This window comes from Heterocephalus glaber, unplaced genomic scaffold (genome assembly GCF_053883595.1).
Source record: "Heterocephalus glaber isolate CG9 unplaced genomic scaffold, H.glaber_assembly_v1.0 deba00001004, whole genome shotgun sequence".
Classification (NCBI taxonomy): domain Eukaryota; kingdom Metazoa; phylum Chordata; class Mammalia; order Rodentia; family Bathyergidae; genus Heterocephalus; species Heterocephalus glaber.
Window position 1 is genome coordinate 4,119,669 of NW_028258179.1, and position 20,588 is coordinate 4,140,256.

The window sequence follows — 20,588 nt, forward strand, 5'->3', positions numbered from 1 at the left end:
TTTAAAACAAAGAAACACATATGTACCAGATTCTTGCCAGCTGTTATCTTGTTCATCCCCATAAGCCTATGGCAGGTACTACTGTATCATAACACTTCTTCTTCTTTTTTTTTTTTTTTTGTACTGAGGACTGAACACAGGGCCTTCATATTAAGCTATATTCTTAGCCCTTCTTAATTTTCTTTTTAAAGACCGGGTCCTGCTAAATTACTAAATTGTCCAGGCTGGACTCAAATTGCAATCCTCCGGCCCTAGCCACCCAGCATGCTGAGATATAGGTGTGTACTACCATGTCCAACTCATATTTTATTTTATTTTATTTTATATTGCTTTAATGTGTGAGAAAACCCAGGCCAGGGACATGAAGTAGCCCATGGATGCTGAGTGGTGGCGCTGGGATTTAAATCCAGGCTGAATCTTCTTGCTCTGGAACATCCCCTCACTTGCTTTGCTGTCAAGAGATGTCAAAACGAAGCTATGTGCTCCTCTCAAGTGTGAAAGATTTGGTCTGCACAAAGTCAGCTCCAGGCCTTTAGTAGAAATAAAGCTTTATTAGGAGCTGAGACAGTGGACTTAAATTGCTCCAGGAAGAGTGCGTAGACGCCGGCCGGCCAGAGGAGCTGAGCAACAGTAAGTGGCAGATGGAGGAAGAGAAACTGGCCCCTCGCTCCTGCTTTTCCGAGGCCCCTGCGTTCCTGTCCCGCGCGACTCCGGCGTCCTGAGTCCGCCCGGCCGCCCGGGGGCGCGCGAGACCGGAGGGGGCGTTGCGGCGCCGCCCGACGTCGCGCCCTCGGCGACTGCGCACTGCGCAAGTCAAAGCCGGGCTCGGGCCGGGAGCGGGGCGCCCGGAGCGGCGCGGCCTGGGAGAGTCGGGTGTTTGAGGAGCCGGGAGAAGGCGGAGACGAAAGCGAAGGCGGCTGCGAGCCCCGCGGTAGCAGCCGCAGCCCGAGCGAACGCAGCAGCAGCGCGGCGGCCACCGCGGGAGCCCCTGGGCCGCCGCGGCCGCGGGAGCCTTCGCCGGGAGCAGCCGCGGTTGGAAGACAACGGAGGGGCCGAGCGCCCGAGCCGCGCCGCGAGGACCGAGCGAGCAGCCCGAGGCGGCGGCGGCCGAGGACGGGGACGGCGACGACGCGGAGGCGGAGAGGGAGCCGCCCGGTCCGGCCCGGCCCAGCCCGTGAGTGACCCACGCCCGGCCCTGCTGGCGGGGTGGACGCCCGCCGGCTTCCGCCTGGTCGGGGCCCCGGGCCGCCTCCATTTTCTCGGGAGGCGACGGCGGCCGGTGAGGGAGAGGGCCGGGCCCCGCCGCCTTCGGAGCCTTCGCCCGCTCCCCGCTCCCGGGACCGGCTGACGGCGTGGGGCGGCCTGGGCCGGGGTCGGGAGGGCCGGGCCTCTGTCACTGCACTGCGCCTGGGGCTCTGGACACCTCGCTCCCGGGCCCGGGGGGCTTCCCGTTGTCGGGAGGCAGATCCCACCTTTGTGGTCCTCATTTCGGGGCAATGCCTGACTGTTCTGTGGTTAGGGATTGTGCGGCCTGCGCGTTCCCGAGTTCGGTGGAAGCAGCCCGAGCGCTGCCTGTGTGCCGGCGCCGGAGTCCGCGCCACAGGGACTCAGAGGTGAACCTGGCCCCGAGGTCCCTCCTCCCGGGAGCCTACCCTTCCTGTGCTGTGAGAGATAAGACGAGTACACAAATAGCCACGATACCAGGAAAGAGGCCCCGTGAAAGAACTACAAAGTGTGAGGAAGGTACCTGGGCAAGACCTGAGCCGTGGATCGCTTCCGCCTTAGCCCAAATCTGGAAGACTTCCTGGGTGAGGCAGTGCCCGCCCGGGTCTTGAAGGCCTGGGGGGATTTAAGAGAGGAGAAGGGTTGCAGAAGAGACTGTGGAGCAAAACTAGAGGACAAAGGTACAGACAAAAACGTAGCATAGATATCAGAGATAACTCAGTTTATTGTCGAGGGCCGGGATCGAATGGGATGAGGTGGACTGAAGAGATATTTTGGGACCAGATCCTTGAAGACTTTAGGAGAAAACTGTTGAGCGGTGTTCTACGGAAACCCAGAGCTGATTTTTCAGTGACTTCGTGAGCCCGGAAATGTAGGCTAGGGTATATATTGAAAGGAGAGAGTCCCCAGTCCGGAGCTGATATTCTGTCCTTCGAACATAATAGCTTGAGATCGATTTTGACAGCTTCCAGGATATTTAAGTAAATCTATGTCCAAGCCAAGCAAAGTGCCTTTTGCCGAGAGCTTCATTAGACGTTAAGCTCTTTAGAGATAATGGGAAAATGTCTATAAAATAGCTCATCTGTACCCAGAGGCCTTTCTGTTGGGGAGTTCCCTAGAATGAATCAAAACTTCTTGTACAATGTATTAGGTGTCTGCACTTTGGAATTACTAAGTTAAACCTACATTACTTCTTTGATATGACATTTGTGTTAAATAATCTGAATTTTTAAATGAAACTTAATACTCTAGGATAGAAAGTTGGACATAAACTTTTTTTCTAGGAAGATATCACAATATTAATTTTTATTCTGAGTATCTGTAAAGGACAGTCAGAAGTAAAAGATTTTAGCTCTACTATGTTGTTTTTTGAAATTAGTAGCAAATAATTAGTACTTGTATTTGAAATTTAGAATGTATGAGCTGTGGAAGTAGCTTAGAACCAGTGTTGGTTTTATAAGCACTTACGTTCTTATTTTTGTGTGTATGACAAGTGAATGTCAACTTTTTTCAGTTTCAAATATTTATCAAAGTATGATCTTTGTAAAAAGCTTAGAAAACACAAAATATTGGAGATTTTTAAAGAATTGCCTTCTTATTCTTATCATTTGGTTACTGTTAACATTTTTGCTGATTTCCTTACCAGTCTTTTTCTATGTATATTTTCTATACATAAACATACAATGTGCATTTATATACATATATTTCTTTTCTTAAGCATTTTTGTCATTAAATGTCTTTGTAAACTTTTTTTTTTTTCAATTTTACCTAAGCAAGGGAACTCTTACAAGTATTTTTTTGTTTTGGTTTTTTGTCTGAAAAGATTACATTATTTACCTCAAATGAAATGTAGTAGTCATGTTTAGTAATTGCTACGAAGACAAAACTATTTTCCTTGTTTTTCCCTGGTACTGGGGATTGAACCCAGAGCCATGCTAGACAACTACTGTGCCACTAAGGTATATCCTCAGCCTGGGTGGAACTTCATTTTGGTGTCGATATGGGGTCTCATCACGTAGTCCGGGTTGGCACTGAACACACTGTAACCTCTGAGCTCTTCATCTTCCTGCCTCAGCCTTCCAAGTGGTGAGATTGTACACACGCAGAACTTTTTCTAAAGGCTTCTTGTTTGAAGAACATTAATTAACTTCTGTATAAGTTCGTATTGTTCATTAATTTTTTTTTTTTATGGTACTAGGATTGAACCCAGGGCCTTGTACGTGCTAGCTACGCACTCTACCACTAAGCTACATCCCCAGCCTTTTTTTATTTTGAGGCAAGTTCTCACTAAAGTTGCCCAGGCTGGCTCCAACTTTCAGTTTTCCTGCCTCAGCCTTCTGAGTAGCTCAGATTACAGACATGTGCCACTGCACCAGGCTTGAACACTTTGTCATTACTTGGTGGGATGCATGTGACGCTAAGGTTGGATATATGTGTGAGTGGATGTATTTTTAGAAGGGCATTGTGAAAAGATGACTTTCAGGGCTGGCGTGCAGTCTCCACACACTGGCCAAGCAGCAACCCCCCCCCCCATAGTATCTACACTAGAGTTATCCATATAAACACTCAGCTGGATGTGGGTATTTTTGGGGGATGTGTTTTTTAATTGCCACTTTCTTAATAAAATATAGAATTTATTATGAGGTGATTTGCTACAATTACAAAGGGGGCTTTTTATTTTTGTATTTCAAAGCAACTCTCTAGTTCATTAGTATTTTAGACCACAAGTCCTTGTATTAAATCAGTTTTCTCTTTATGCTTTACCTTCTAAAATGTATTGATAAGAACTTTGTTTCTGATAGCATATAAAGTGAAATGCTGAGTTAGACTATACAAGTTTTCATAAAGATAAAAAAAATAAGAGTCCAGGTTAAGCGTGCAGTTTGGCTTTATATTTTGGTCTTCGCTTGAAATTTGCTTGCAAGTCTGTATTTCATATAGCATCTTTATTACTGTGGATCCTCCCCCCCCCCCCCCCCCCCCCCCCCCCGCTCCGTACCAGCGATAGAACTTGGGTCCTTGCGCTTTGCAGGTGGCGAAACCACTGAGCTAAATCTCCGGCCCTAACTGTGGAATATTTATTAAAGGTTTTTCTTCTGATCGCCTTTTGGGAGATTAAAGGCTTCTGTAGCTACTGCCATACTTTCCCAAGAACGTTTTGTTCAGGACGTAGATCACTAGTCATTCACACTTTTTGCTGTATGCCATAAAAATATAGACACACACACAGTCACATGTACAATCCAGGCACTGCCACCACCCCACCACCTCTGTCCCTGCTCGCCAACTAAAAATAAAAAAATAAGATCCAGTATTAGGACAGAATTTTATTTCAGGTATTATCTTTTGGTTAACTTTGTCTCTTTGCCATCACTCATTTTAGTTAGGAGTTTGATTTTGTGGATTTTCTTGGGTTGTACAGAAATAGGAACATGATAGATTAGTATGGATAATGGCACAATTTTGGTTGATAAAATTTTGATTTTAACCAAAAATATTTCCATGTGATAAATTGTGAAAAAGAAGATGAAATATCTGTGAACTTTGGGGCTAGATTTACCTCAAAAATACTAATTATTGAGATGTAAAGATCTTGTATTTGTATGAATATAGATGAAGCCCAAAAAACTGGAAGATTTAGTCATCAGTCTGTCAGTCTATCTTTTGGCTTTTATTGGAGAGAAGACTGGTATTGGAGTCTTCCTTAATTAAAGAAGGAATTGAGCTGGGTGAAATTTCTTTATGTGCTCTTAATGACTATGGAACTGGACCCCAACCACGTGTCAGTATAGAATCTGGAGCAAGAACATGATGAGCCAAATATTCCCACAACCTCCACTTGTAGAGTAGTTTGGTCTGCGAGTAAAATGATAAATATTGTGCTTTTGTTTCTCAGGCCCTCCAAGGATCATGAGAAGAGTTACTGTGGTAGTGGATGGCAGAAAATAGATTGAAGGTTAACACCTCTGTGCGTGTGTGTGTGTGTGTGTGTGTGTGTGTGTGACTGTGACTCATAGTCCCCCATACAGTCCTCCACTGTGTCATTTCTGTCTCTTAGAACTTCCTTATCTCACAGAGATTACTTCTCTCGGCTGTGTTTTTAGCTTTTCTTTTTGAAATGGAAGGGGAAAAGGTAAGACAGAATTGTAGTTTATACCAGGTGTGAAGTTAAGCCTGCAGAGGAAGGGAGAATGGTATGCAGAGAATTAGAGGTCAGTCAGGTGTGAAGTAGCTGGGAAGGAAGGAGGTAAAGCCTTCCCTGCCATTTGTGTTGGCTGTGTCCAGAGCTACCTATTTGTATGATCCTTAATACATTGTGTCTGGTTTGAGATTCTGGTACTTAGAATATGATGATTTAACGTGTAGGTTTATGTTTGCTTATGTATATATGCATTTTCATAAGCATGTTACAGAGACAAAATAGTTAACCAATGTTTAGTGGCAGTTTAATTTTATATGGTGATTATTCCTTAGGACATTATCCAGCAGATAAATTGTGGAGAACCAAGAAAGTATGTTAATGTTAAAGTATCGCAACGCTTTAATTTGATAAAAGGTTTGAGAAACAACATATACATTTTGTAGCTTGATCTTAATTAAGTTGCTACTTTATAACTTTGTGTAATGAACTGTAGCTTGCTCAGGCTACTGTTAACATATTAGTCATTGTTTGCTCCCTCCCCAGATTATATATCTGCTACATTCAGGCATAAGGAAGAAATAGCATAAACAGGATTTTGTTTACATGTCTGTAAGGCCTACTCTAGATTTGTAGATTTTTGGAGGGACAGTGTTACTCTAGTGATTAAAAGCATAAGTGCAGCTGGACCGACACCACCCCCCACCCCCACCCCCGCCTTTGAACCCTACCTCTCCTGGGTGTTCAGTCGCCTTAGGCCAATTTCTTTACTTGTGTCTAATTTAGATTCCTCAGATGGGGAGAATAGACCACATCTGAGAGGTTCGTGGTAGGATTAAATGAGTTACTACATCTGACATGCTTAGAATTAGAACAAGGCCTGGCACATCGCGAATGCACAGACATCATAAGTTTTGTGATGCTAACAGTGACCATTCTAGGTGGAAGAAACTTTAGAACTTCACAGGAACTGTCTAGTTTGAGTAGGTCCTTTGAGGCCTACTGTACCTGGAGCAGTGTTTAGTTAACTTTGCGGATGGAGTTTTCTGCAGAGTGAAGCCGCTTGTCTGGGGTTTACAGTGTATTAGCCACAGCACTGGATCTTGAGCCACTTCTCTTCATCCAGTTGCTTAAGTGAAAGTTTTATACTTTATGCAGTAGTGTCGTCTTTGAGCCTTTCCATTAATATTTACAAAGATTACATTCACATGATTAAATAAATACCCTTGGACACATAATCCTTTTTTAAGGTTTAATGTAATGTTCATGATCCTATAGTTGGAAAGTTTGGGGGGGCATCTGTATGAAGCTAATTGAAATGGACACCCTAAGAATCAAGGGAGATAAAAGTTAACCAGGTAAATTGATGCTGTAAGTTCTGTTTGGGTACCATTACACGTTGAGCACACCTCAGAGGTAGGTAGTGTTGTCTCCAGCATCATAACAAATGGAAACCAAAGTGGGGCCTGTCCATGTTCACATTCAGTACCTGTTGTGCAGTTGAGCTACAGTTGGCACTCAGATCTGCCTCACTTCAAAAATGCATGCTTCCTGGAATATATGGCATGACTTCCTCATTGGAAATAATTTTATTTTCTTCCACAGTGTCTTGGTTTCTCACTGAGCATTTTTTATTTAGTGTGTTAGAATAAAGGCTTATAAATAGAGGCTATTGAGGATTTTAATAGGTTTCCAAACAGTAACTACATGTTATAGTCCAAAATGAGATGGTTTGTTCTATGCTTCAGTTGTATAGTATCATAATTTGATTAGTAGTTTATAGTTTAGTTAAGCCAATAGGTAGTATTTGTTTTTTATGTTAGTCTTGTAGCCAGGATGGGCGGCTTGTGTTACAGTGGGAAATACAGAAGCCTGGGCGTGGGCTGGGCTGGGTCCTGACCCCATGACTGACCATGTTATCGCTAGGGACAAGTAACTTTGCCTCTCTGGGCCTCCGTAATTCCACTCCCCACCCTCATACTGAGGATCAAACTCAGGACCTTTCGGTTGCCAGGCAGGTGTGGTGTCACTGAGCTAAATCTCCGCCCCCAGTAATTCCATTCTTATATCAAGGGGCCCAGTTTCAGAACCTCTCAAGTCCTTCTTGCTCTTCTGTGATTGTGTGTGTGGGCTTATGACTTGACTTTGTCCTCTACTAGATACCCCTGGTTTTGTGTGTGGCCTTGAAGTCTGTTTCTTCATGAGAACTTTACAGCATGTGACTGTGCTTTAGTATTTTTTTCTTCCAGTTGGTCAGATGCCTGGAGTTATTTCACAGTACTGAAGTTCTCTGTGTAGGGTAAGAGTGAACAGTATCAAAATGTGTATTTCTACCTTTGTACTTATGAATAAATAGTTAAGAACTAAATGTTATATGATTGTAAAGTGCAGCCTTAGTAAGTCAGGTAATGATTAACAAATCCTGAAGTTCACGTGAGTTTCGTTGTCAAAATTGTGTTACACAGTTCTATGAGCTACTTGTTTTGCAGAAAGGAAAAACGTTAACTGCAAGCAATAAGAGTAGAAAGACAGGATCAGAAATGTAGGATTAAATGTGAAGTTGTAGAGAACAGTCCCTAAGGCAGTAAGTATTCTTTTGCTGTAATTGCTGTTGCTCCTCTGACTGTGTAAATGTGCATACTAGCTTAGATCTTGGGTTCTTGCCAGCCCCAGGTTCTGTCACCTAGAGGGGATGAGCAGTATAAGCATCTACAGCCCCTCAAGTAACCATTAGTTTCATTTACACAGATTTTTCTTTCTCAAGAAATTCTAATTTTAGGGCTGGGGATTTAGCTCGGTGGTGCCACTGCCTGCCTTGCAAGCGCAAGGTCCTGAGTTTGATTGCCAGTACCAAAAAAAAAAAAAAGAAATCCTAATTATGTCTGAACAATTTCTTCCTGATTCGGTGACATATTGTCAGCCAGTTCATTTACTTATGACTCTCTAGCGGGGAGACAAGAACTCAGGTCCCTCGCATGATTCCATGTAAATCTACTTTGGGCTGTCATTCTTTTTTTTACAGTACAGTTTTATCTTCTCTTCAGCCTTTGTGTGAGTTCTAAGTTATGAGCATTTCTTCTCTAGATTATAATTTACACTGAGGGTTGATTTTTTAAAAGTTTTTTAAAAAGCTTTTTAAGCGTACCCCCCCCACCACCACCATCTTGTGTTTTCAGGGAATAATACACTGCCTATACATGTTAAATGATAAAGTGACACATGTGATAGCATGATACAATTTCTCTTCTAGTCAGTAGAGATCAAATGCTTAACTAAAATACAGCTAACTGTTTACTACTATATCTATGGGGTTTTTTGTTTTGGCTTTTTTTTTGTTTGTTTTTTTTTTTGGTACCAGGGATCGAACTCGGGTCCTTATGCTTGCGAGCCAAGTGACAGATATATCTGTGATTATTTGAAAATGATTTATGTACTATAATAGATAATAGTTAAAGCTTTTGAGGATCCCATTTTCCCAGGTAAGTTCACATAAAGGTGTGTTTTCCAAATTATGTTTTACAGAATACTTATCTTTTAGTACATGAGTAGCTGGCAGTAGGAGAGGTTCTAGAGTAAAATTATAGCTTGGGAAACAATGAATTAAACTCAGTAAATCAAGTTTTTATTTATTTCTTTTGTTTTTGAGATAGGTTCTTGCTGTGTTGCCCAGGCTAGCCTAAACTCTTGGTCTCAGTCCATCCTCCGGCCTCAGCTTCTCAAGTAGCTGATACAGTAGGTGTGCATCATCACACTCAGCTCAGATGTGTGTGTGAATTTTATTTTGTTTTTGGGGTGCTAGGGCTCAAACATAAGGCTTCTAGGTGAGCTAGGTGAGTGCCTCACCATGGAGCTACATTCCTAGCCCTCAGTTTTTTGGGGTTTTTTTGTACTGTGGATTATACCCAGGGCCTTGTGCATACAAGACAAGTACTTTACCACTGAGCTACATTCCCAGGCCCTCCCCATTTTTATTTTTGATGGTATTGTGTTATTGATTTCCTGCAGAGCTAGTCAGTTTTTAATAATGAGTGTTTTTGTTTGTTTCCAAAGGAAATATAATGTGCAGTATTCTCCATTTGGCCAGCTTTTTGCTTTTCTCTTTTTTTTTTTTCAGTACTGGGGATTGAACTCAGGACCTTGGCCGAGGCAGGTGGCAGCACCACTGAGCTAAACCCCCGGCCCTTGGCCAGCTTTTTTAGTCACAACACCCTCTTCCTCAGGAAATACCCACAAAGTTCTTGAGGAGAGATTCTTTTGGAATGCAGTTTGGAAAATGCTGTCATTTGCACACTTAGTGTGACATTCAAAACATTTGCTTTCTGGTTAAGATGATGACTTACTGGAATTAAAGTAAGGTTAAGATAATTCTTGTTAAGGAAAAATAGAACACTCAATCAGTGACTTTTCAAGTCCACGTGACCTGTCCCCAAAACTTCAACTCACGGCAAGAAATTAGATTTTTAATCAGTGACCTAACATATACACTCATACTTTTTATTCTGTTTTTTAATGCCTATTATGTGCTGCTAAAAGTAATTCAGTATAAAATTTGAGGAACATTTATGTTACATGAACATATAAATTTTTTTTTTTTTTTTTTTTTTTTTTTTTGGCACTGGGGATCGAACTCTGGTCCTTGCACTGGCGAGGCAGGTGGCAGAACCAGTGAGCTAAATCCCTGGCCCTGAACATATAAATTGATAAGATGTCAAGAATGAGAATATACCATAGAGACTGTTTTGAGTAAAAACCAAAACTAAAACTCAGTATTGATGACAAAGGAGCTCTTAGAATTCGGATTTACAGACCCCTCAAATTTAAAGACCTATTGCAAAAATGGGCATCTGAAAGAAAAAGACACTTCTCAGATAAAGAATTAGAAATGACATAAATATATGAAATAATGTTTAACATCACTGGTCATTTGAGAGATACAAATTAAAACAATGCTGAGATTCCATCTCACTCCAGAAAAAATAGCTGGTATCAAGAAATCAACCAATAACAAATGCTGGTAGGCCTGTGGGGAAAAAGGAAGCTTTCTCCACTGCTGGTGGGAGTATAGACTGGTCCAACCACTGTGGAAATTAGTGTGGAGATTTCTCAAAAAGCTAAAACTTAGAGGTTCCATTTGACCCAGCTATACCTCTTCCCAAAAGAATTAAAAGTATTGCTGGGCAAGCACAAGGACCCGAGTTTGGTCCTTGGTACCAAAAAAAAAAAAGTATTATACCACAGCAATATATGCACACCCATGTTTTTGTTTTTTGATTTTGTTTTTTGGGTTTTTTTGGTACCAGAGATTGAACTCAGGACCTTGTGCTTTCGAGGCAGGCTCAGCACCACTGAGCTAAATCCCTAGCCCTGTGCACACCCATGTTTATAGCAGCACAGTTTGTAATAGCTAAATCTTGGAAACAGCCTAAATGCCTATCAACTGATGAGTGGATAAAGAAGATGTGGGGTTTTTAATATACAATGGAGTACTATACCATAAAGAAGGATGAGCTTCAGACATTTATAGCTAAATGGATGGACACACATGTTTAAATACCACATTGTTTCTCTGGTGTGAGAAACTGAATGTGGAAATACAGACTAAGATGTATAATGGATGTTGGGAAATGGAAAGAAAGTGTTCAGATGGGAAGGGGAACAAGGGAGGAGGGAGGGAGAAAGGAAGGAAGGGACAAGAAAAAAGTGAAAATGGAAGGGGAAAATGGAAACAAAGCTTTTGTACACAGGGAGGGGAGGGGGCTGGGGGGTGAGATAAAATAAAATAAAGTTTATTTTTTGAAAAGAATTCTGGATTTCAATCACAGTTGTGTATTGCTGGGTGGGATATTTAATGTCCATTCTTCCTTAGCCTTCTCATCTGTGAAATAGGGTAGGACCTGTGCATAAAGGTAGAACCTATGCATAGAGTATTGAGGGTACAGTAAAGAAACACTGTGCACAGTGTGTCTGATAAGCCCTGAGTGACTACTACTACATGGGATATAGCTCAGTGGTAAACTGACCTTAGATTCTGTCAAGGAGGGGAATTTTGTGTAGGTAGGCTGCAAGTGAATCTGGACTTTTCTTTTGGTTTGGTTTTTGGTCATTTGAGACAGGGTCTCACTATGTAGTCAAGGCGCGGCCTTGAACTTGAGATCTTCCTGCCTCAGCCTCCAGAGTGCTGGAATTCAAATGTGTTCTACCATGCCCAGCTGAACCTGAACTCTTGACCTGTTTATCATTTGTTGTGGTGTCAGCTCTCTGAAGTAAGTTTAAGTAGCTAAAATGACTCATTTAAAGCTGTTTTGCTTTATATAGTTGCTGAGTTTTATGCTATATTATTGTAAAGTTTTAAAACTATTATTTTTAAACTATTTTAAATTTAATGTAGGCATGTAGTTAAATACTAATATATCACCGGGCCTGGTGATGCGTGCCTGTAATTCCAGCACTCCAGAGGCTGAAGCAGGAGGATCACTGAGTTTGAGGCCAGCCTGAGCTGCATAATAAGACCCTGTCTCAAAAAACCTAATATATATAGTTATATCAGTGAGTAATTTAGCATTCTTGTAATTTTAATTCACAAAGAAAAATGAGATAAAAATTGCTATTTCTTGTTTTATCCTCATTTCTACACTTGCTTGTAGTTACCCTGTTTTGTGGCCTCTACTGTAAGATACAGGAATGTACAGTCATCCTGGAGCACAGATAGTTTCTGATGCAAAAACAGGCCAAGTCTCCTGGTCACCAATGTGTGACATCCCAGAACACTGAGAGAACTTTCCATTGCTGAGTTGCCATCACAGTCTTGGAGGAGCTGTGAAGAATGCTCATTTTATTGGAATGTAGGCATCTAGTAAGTTTTTCCCAAGCCATACATGGCAGATCATTTGCAGGTAGTGTGGCCTTACCTTCAAAAATATGCAAGAAGGGGCCCCTCAGCGAAAAAAATGTCCCCCTGAGGAGACCCACAAGTTCTGTGGGGGGACTGCAGCCCGCCCGGAGGAAGGCGGCCGCCGAGCCTGCCGAGCCTGCCCAGCCTGCCCAGCCTGCCCAGCCTGCCCGCACGCGGCCCAAGGGAACTTTCGCCAGAGGCTGGACCTGCGAGAAGTGGCCAAAGATGAACCGCCAACAACAGCGCATGGCTGCAATAGGGACCGACAAGGAGCTGAGCGACCTGCTGGACTTCAGTGCGATGTTTTCCCCACCTGTTAATAGTGGGAAAACCAGACCAACGACCCTGGGAAGCAGTCAGTTCAGTGGATCAGGCAATGCTACACTCCTGTTTCTTTTGCAAAAGGAATTTCCAAAGGATAACAACAACAACAAAGACAAAGCAAACTACACTTCAAGAACAATTAGCTATGGTCAGGGTTATTGTGGTGGGGGAAAAAACCTGCTCAGGAATCTAAAAGCTTGATCATTATTATTATTTTGGTAGGATTTGGGCTGGAGCCTATCACTTATGTGAAGGGGTTAGAGTTAAATTCTCAGCTTGGTGTGCTGGTGCATGCCTGTAATCCCAGCACTTTGGGAGACCAAATCAGGAGGATCACAAGTACCTGGGCAACTTAACAAGACACTGTCTTAAAAGAAAATAGGATGGGCTGGCCCATAGCTCAGTGGCAGAGTACCAAGATTTCCGCCAAAAAAATCTGAATACACATCAAAATGAAACATTAAATAAATAATCAGCAGAAGACTGAATCTGGAGGCCATTAAGCTAAATGAAATACATCAAGCACAAAAAGATAAATACCATGCAATCTCACATATATATGGAATCTAAAGAAGTTGAACCCAAAGAAGCTGAATAGAGTAGTAGGTTACCAGGGACTGGGATGGAGAAGGAATAGAGATGGGTAAAATGTTCGTCAAAGGATACAATTTCCTTTGTTGTACAACATAGTAACTATAGGTTGATGTCAACATGTGTTGCATATTTGAAAATTGCCAAGAAAGTATATAATTACTCTTGCCACAAAGAATGTTAACTATGCAAGGTTATGCATATGCTGATTAGCTTGACTAGCCATACCATAGTGTGTATATATGAAAACATCAAGTTGTTTACAGTAAATATATACAATTTCTATATCAGTTTTTAAAAATAAAACATTTCCCCGAGGGGGAAAAAAAATATGCAAGAAGGAAGTAGAAACTGGTAACATCTTCCTGGGTGTGTACACAGCAAAGCAGATCCTTCCTAGTTTTATATTGTTAAAATCATACCTTGCGGGGCAGGTGGTGCACACCTGTAATCCCAGCACTTGGGAGGCTGAGGCAGGAGGATTGCCACAAGCTTGAGGCCAGCCTGGGCTACATAGTGAGTTCAGGGCCAGCCTGAACTACAGAGAGAGACCCTGACTCAAAAAAAACAAACAAACCCAAAATGAAAAAAATTAAATCATCCCTATGCTTTGAGAGTATTCATAACCCGTTCATTTATTCAAGAACTAGTCTTGATCTTCACACACAGTGAGTGATTGGACCCTGAGTTGATGGAAAGAAGGTTACCCTTCCTCACAGAAGCCAAAATAGGTGGGGAAGGTTAGCGTTTTCATCTTTGATTTTATAGAAGTGCCTGCGCTTTTAAATTAAATGTAGTGAAAGGAAGACCAAAGGGATTGGTGTCCCCCGCATGGGATACAGTTTTCTACCTAGACACGTCATAGCTGTTTGAAAAGGTCCAGGCTACCTTGCAGGGGCTTTTGTTATCGGAGAGAAGAGGAAAAAAGAATAAACAGAGGCAAGAAGAAAGTGATCTCTCTAGACGCTTGGTGTGAATCTATGGCACACACAACTTTGAAAGATGAAATGGTGGAAGTGGAACTGATTGCTCTCAGAATTTTCTTAAGAATTAGAGCATGCGGGGCCAGGGATTTAGTTCAGTGGTTCTGGCACCTGCCTTGCAAGTGCAAGGTCCTGAGTTCGATCCCCAGGACCAAAAAAAAAAAAAAAAAAAAGAATTAGAGCATGTGAATAGTCATAGAGTAAATTATATCTCAAACACCATAGCTTCCCAAGCACAAAGGGGAGGGAGAGCTCCAGACCAAAGTAGTATAGATATTATGCATTCTTATAAAAAATTCATGTTATAAAACTAACCTAATAAGCCTGATGAAGTATAATATCAGAAACATAAGATGTTAAAAGAAAGAAGCCTCGGGCCGGGGATTTAGCTCAGTGGTTCTGCCACCTGCCTCACAAGCGCAAGGTCCCGAGTTTGATCCCCGGTACCAAAAAAAAAAAAAAGCCTCTAGTCCAGTTTCATTTATCAGAATACCTATGAAAATTCTAAGTAAAACACTAGCAAGTTTTGTTTTTTTTCTTTGTACTGGGAATCGAACTTGGGACCTTGCGCTTGCAAGGAAGGTGGCGGAGAAAACACTAGCAAGTTTAAATAGGAAGTTGTCAAAGAGGGTAGCACTTGGTATTTACTGTGTGCCTCGTTTTGTTCTAGTCACTTTATCTGTGTTATCTTGGTTAATCTTCACAACCCTAAGAAAGGGGTTGGTATTACTCCTACTTTACAGATTGAGAAGTTCAGGACAAGAAATGTAGGACAAGAGTCTTCCCCAAAATTAATAGCACCATAAGGCACAGAGCTTGGTTTTAAGCCTTAGCGTCTGACACTGGCCTATATTTTAACCCTTGGGCTACATCATTCCAATAAGTGTTAAGATAACAATGATAATTAAATTTTTCCTGAATCATGAACTCTTGATCAGAAAACAAAATAAAGGTGCCAGTAACACTGCTCATGTTTGCTGTTATCCTGGGAAGAACAAGAATACATCAAAAGGTATAACCATTAGAAGCAATGATAGAAAGTAATATTTTCAGGTGGTCACAATCTTTAATGTAGGAAAATCAAGACCATCGGCCAAAGAGCTAAAAATAGAGTTCGGTACTGTGGCTGTCTACCACATAAAGATATTTAAGAATTGGTATATTTTTCTTGCTGGCAGTATCCAATTGCAAAAAATATTGAATGAAAAATACAGTAATAAAAAATGAAATGCCTAAGGTGAGAAGATCCATAGGAAATGCCTGGGATCTCTAAAGAAAACTGTAAGCTTAATTCAGTGAAAAAGGACTTGAATAAGAATGGAGAATAATCATGTTTGTTCTTTAATGAGACAATTGAGGAAGAAATTTTTTCCAAGTTAAATCAGTGTATTATTGACCAGAGAATACTGTCAGACTTTTTAAAAAGTCAATTTATAAAACTTAATAAAAGATGGGCCAGGGATGTAGCTCAGAGGTACTATGCCTGCCTGGCATGTGTAAGGTTCTGAGTTCGATCCCCAGTACCAGGGAAAAAAAAGTAACAAAAAGTGTTTACAAACCTTCTACAAAAGCAAGACCACACATTAGTGGAGAAGAAAAAAGGATTACTGAGCAAAATATTTTTAGATAGTGGGTCATCTTTTGGGAAAATCAATTTTCAGAATGTAGATAGCCATATAAAAATAATTGATGAAAAAATGAATAAAAACAAATTAGAGGAAAATATATATGAATATCAATCAGATCTTTGAAGGAAGAAGTATGCTTCTTTCCATTGTTATCAAGTGACTGAAGGGGAGCAAAGATAAATATGAAAAGTTTTGTGGTGATGGATATTTACCTCAGTATGGTAAAACAGGAGACAAATTGAGAACTGGCATTTATTAGTAAGCTCCCTTAATACTTTAAATGCTGCCCTGGACATTTTACTCATGTTAGTTTTGAGTCATTTTGTCATTTTATAAATTGAAAACTATTAAACTGTTGTGCTTTAAATACGTGAATTGATTTCAATAGATGATTGTATGTCAAAAAAGCTGTTATTTCAAAATATCTAGCTACCTTAGTTATTGAATGGGAAAAAATAGTTTGCTTCTCTGAATGTTTGGATTGCTAAATATGTTTGAACAAGTTGAGTTTTCCAATTTATGCTGCAGTGATTTTATTGGGATTTGTTAACTAGTACAGTATCATAAACCTATAGAAAGTGAAGTTAATGCTGAGAATATCTTAGTGATCAAAAGAGAAAGCTACTGGCCTCGGGAAGTTTTCTCTTGGAGAACTCAGTTTTATAGTTTCAGAATAATAGTCTTCAGAATACATGCTTGGGTATTAGGCGACACCTTCCACCTCATCTCTATTCAAAACTCCTGGATGCATGCAGACAGTCTGTCGCTGCTGATTTTCATTTACTACTTCACCTTGTGAAGAGCATGTGAGGTGGCCCTTATTCTCTAGGGGTATGCCTGAAAATACATTTTTGTAAAATAGAAAGGTGCATATGGCAGGGTAAAATAGTTCAAAGATATGGAAGAAGTAGAAGAGCACATGTAAAGATAATGGGTGCTTGGGGAAATTTGATCAATTAAATTAGCCTGTTCAGGGGCTGGGGATTTAGCTCAGTGATTCTGGTGCCTGCCGTGCAAGCACCAAATCCCAAGTTTGATCCCCGGTACCAAAAAAAAAAAACCAACATAAATTAGCCTGTTCTGATCCATCAGCAGTGGAATGGGATGAAGTGTGTGCATGTAGGGGAAATGTCAACTGGTTGACTTCTTGTCCTAGATTACCTCGGTTGGTTGGAAGTTGAAGAATTACTCCATAATATGGTCATATTCCTGCATAAAGCTAGTAAGTGTAGGTGCTTATTGATTTGAAATACCAGATATTGCCGAGAGAGACTTCTTTTCATCATCACTAACAATTGTGTGCGTTACCCCGGCTGCACTCAGTGGAGGGTGATTTGCCCATACTGGATTGGGAGATGAATACGAACAGAACAGAAAAGAAAGATTGGCTACTGATCAAGATAACTACAGTTTAGTAGTGGTAAATAAATGCTACTTTGCCAGAGAAAGAACACACTTATGCCTGTTGTCCTGTCCTTACGTAATTATTCATTGTCTCATTTCTTTCCAAATTGCCCTGATTTGGAAGATACATTATCATCTTACCATTTAGCAGTTGCAAAACAGTCTCTTGACACCCTCTCCTCCCCCACAAGTGCTGAGGGTACAGGGCTGTCCCTGAGTTCCTCGGATGTTTCCCCCAGGGTAGCTTGATTCTGAGGCACTGTTTCTGGAACCAAAGCACTGTTGATCCTTCTTTGGAACCAAAAGGGTTTTCAGAAGATTGCCTTGACTTTGCTTCTGAATGAGAGCTAGGATGTTATAGCACTTCTATAAAAGAAACTAGAGAGGAGAGATTCTAAATGTAGCCCTTTGTGTCCAGATTCCTTCTTCCTCCACTGTCACATAACGTAACTTCTCCGGAACTACTGAAAGAAAAGTTAGGGAGTTCCGGCTTTTAAATGGTTGTTACTGATATCCTGTAACTTTTAGAGAGGACTGTTAAGGAGGCAATGTGCCAGTATTCATATATCTATATATTATGTAACTTTTAGTTGATTTTCCATATGCCTTCCAAGTTTGAGAGCAAATATATCCAAGGGAAAGAAAGATCAAGTGTTTCACAAGATCATCTTGGGAGTTCAGTTTAGGATGGTTAGGGGGGTGCATTTAATTTCCATTTTCTTACATAATCTTGAACAGTATTCTCAACCTGTTTTGACACTTTAAAATATTTTCTGGGCTTTAATGGCACATTGAAGACAGATTTCCAACCCCAGTAGGTGTGCAGAGTGTGTGGAGAGTCAGACAGTGCTGCCTTCATGCTCATAGGCCAGTCAGGCCCCCTGCGAGGTTACCAGGAGAAAAGTCTGAGCCCTGCCCTCGGAGCTTCCCTTCTCAGGGCAGAGGACTGGATCAGCGAGGCTCAGGAGGTGTTTTCTGTGTTAATTGGAACTCGAGTCTTCCAGCAAATCAGGGATTCAGTAGTTTTTTCTTGGGGGAAAGTCAAGACACTCAAGGTGTGGGAAAAGGCAATGATGTGCCTGGGTCCCACAAACTACAAACACCATTAAGATGGTCCATTCCCACGGTATCACTCTGCTTTCTCACCCTGCTCTCTGTGCAGACCTGCCTTCTCTCTAGCTGTTAGAAAACCTGGCCACCTGTATTTCCAAAATGTTCTATCATGAAACTTCAGCTTCTGGGTAAAGACTGTCCTCCCAGGGTAAAGGTCTAGCTCCTCTTTAGGTTTCTTTGCTGGGGCCAGAAAGGGAATGGTACCTACAGGCTGTAGCAGCTGCCATTTGGAGCTGTGTGAATGGTAATATGGAATGATCCCATGGCCTTTGCAGCATGAGATTGTCGTGGCTATCTCATCTTGTTATCCAATTTGTTTTGGTGTCCAAGATAAAAGTTTAATGGGGCCGGGGATTTAGCTCAGTGGTTCCGGCGCCTGCCTTGCAAGCACAAGGTCCCGAGTTTGATCCCTGGTACCAAAAAAAAAAAAGTTTGATGGATTTCTTGGTTATTTTTCCACCCCAGGCTACATACTTGTTCCTATTCTTATTTCATACTTTATCTCTAATTTTAGCCTTAAAAGCAAGCCCTGTGTTAGCTCCTCTAGTCTTAGATATCCTCAGGGTCCCCGCGGAGTCTAAAGGTCTGGACCGTACAGTCCCAAAGACATTCCACCCCGACTAAAAGCCACTGCACTTACAATCACTCTACCCTCCCAGGACGTGACAGAAGGACTGGAACGTATGCCACTCTGGGGTGGACCAATTTTCCGCATTATTAATCTTCTAGTTTGAACCACCAACACTTGTTGTTAGGATAGCATTTTGATTTATCTTGTCATTTGCAGCGTGTTTCTCATTTTACATTGTGCTGTTTGCCTGTCAACCTCTCCCCACCACCCTCATCTTCACTTGTGTTCTTGTTGTTTTCCTTAATTTCCTTGAAGAGATGGAAACAAAATAGGATAGTGGTTTGCAAGTAGAGCTGAACCATTATTTTATGAATTGGATTTCTTAAACCAGTTAGACTCTATTTTGTATACCTAATAAAAGCATACTTTTCTATAAAGGTAGCCATTTAAACCTTAATGTCTAAAGTGCCTCACACATCATATAGGCTTGAACAGTATTGTTGAATAAGCTTGAGAGTAATTTTATTTTTTTCTTAACCACAAAGGAGAAAGATAGGAAATGAGTAGATGTTGCACCTGGGGAGGATCTTTGGAGGAGGTGGGACAGCCATCTTATACTACTGGACACTGTTACAGATAGAAATTATTGGGCTGTCAAAAATGATGAACGTCCCTCACTTTGCTGTATACCATACATGTTGATTGCCTTAATATGCTTTCCTGGTTTGACTTCCATTAGAAATCCCAGGTAGGATGTCCTACCTCATTCCGCCTCAGCAAGCAAATTGGCACACCAGATCTTGCAATATTTAACAGGCTTGCCGTGATGGAAAGCTGCACCCTCACACTAACATGAGATGTTTTTAATTTCCCTTACTCTTGTGCTTTGGACTTCATTTAGTGTCCATGTGTGGGAGGCTTGGTCCTCAGTGTGATGGTGTTGAGGTGGTGAGACCTTAGGGAGGGGCCTAGTAGGAGGAGGGCCCTAGGTTCTGGGAAGTGCGCTTTCCAGAGGGAGTGGGAGAGTTCTGAGGGCGCCTGGTAGTCCTCCTGAGAAGACCCAACCATTTCTCTGTGGCTTCCTGAGCTGTAATTGCTTCCTCCCACACTACTGCCATTGCTGTCTACCATAATGAGACGCATCAAGAGGAGCCAGAACCGAGCTTGAACCTCCAAAACTTAGCTAAATAAACCTCTTTTTTTCATAACTTATCCTCTGGAACAGAGTTGTTCCTCATTCAACGACCTACCAATTAATGGCTTGTATGAACTTATGACCAAGGTGCAATGTTCGGGCATAGGACCCACCACTCAGACTCATGACCTGTCTTGTTTTTGTACAGTTCTGTACATCTTACTTATAGAGCCTTTGTCTTTTTTTGTACAAAAAAAAGGATTGTTTTTACAATCCTGTAAGTTGTGCCAATTGTACTGTAGTTTTAAGTTCTGTTATACATTACAGTACTACATGTGAAGCTTATGCAGATAAAGGCAAGCTCATCAAGATGGAGTTTCCTTTGACCATGTCTTTGTTCTGAATATTGTAATGTACATACTACATGCAATTCCTTATTTAGTGACCAGGTCATTTAACATCCTGATAACAAGAACGTAATTGTTTGTTAAACAAGGAATGTCTGTATTTTGTTATAAGTGATGAAAAGCTAATATACTCTTACCTATTTCAGGGAAACAGAGAAAGTTAGGAATATTTTTCATT

The 20,588-nt window shown here is 41.5% G+C and overlaps 2 protein-coding genes across 3 annotated transcripts in view; one reads left to right on the plus strand and one right to left on the minus strand.

Annotated features, from left to right (window-relative positions):
* Positions 1–295: 295 nt before the first annotated feature.
* On the minus strand, positions 296–1,329 carry LOC147828557 (uncharacterized). Its single transcript, XM_087209386.1, is given in 2 exon segments — positions 296–1,015; positions 1,018–1,329. Coding segments are annotated over 2 exon segments (735 nt in total). The 5' UTR covers positions 1,256–1,329; the 3' UTR covers positions 296–518.
* Cab39 (calcium binding protein 39) overlaps positions 1,044–20,588 on the plus strand; it is an 87,457-nt gene continuing 67,912 nt past the window's right edge. The window contains exon 1 of one of the 2 annotated variants that reach the window (XM_004868038.4): positions 1,044–1,174. The gene's annotated coding sequence lies outside the window, so the exon portion shown is untranslated. Of the gene's footprint in view, positions 1,175–1,683; positions 1,905–20,588 lie in introns of those variants that run through there. The other variant, XM_087209384.1, reaches the window with a different exon arrangement.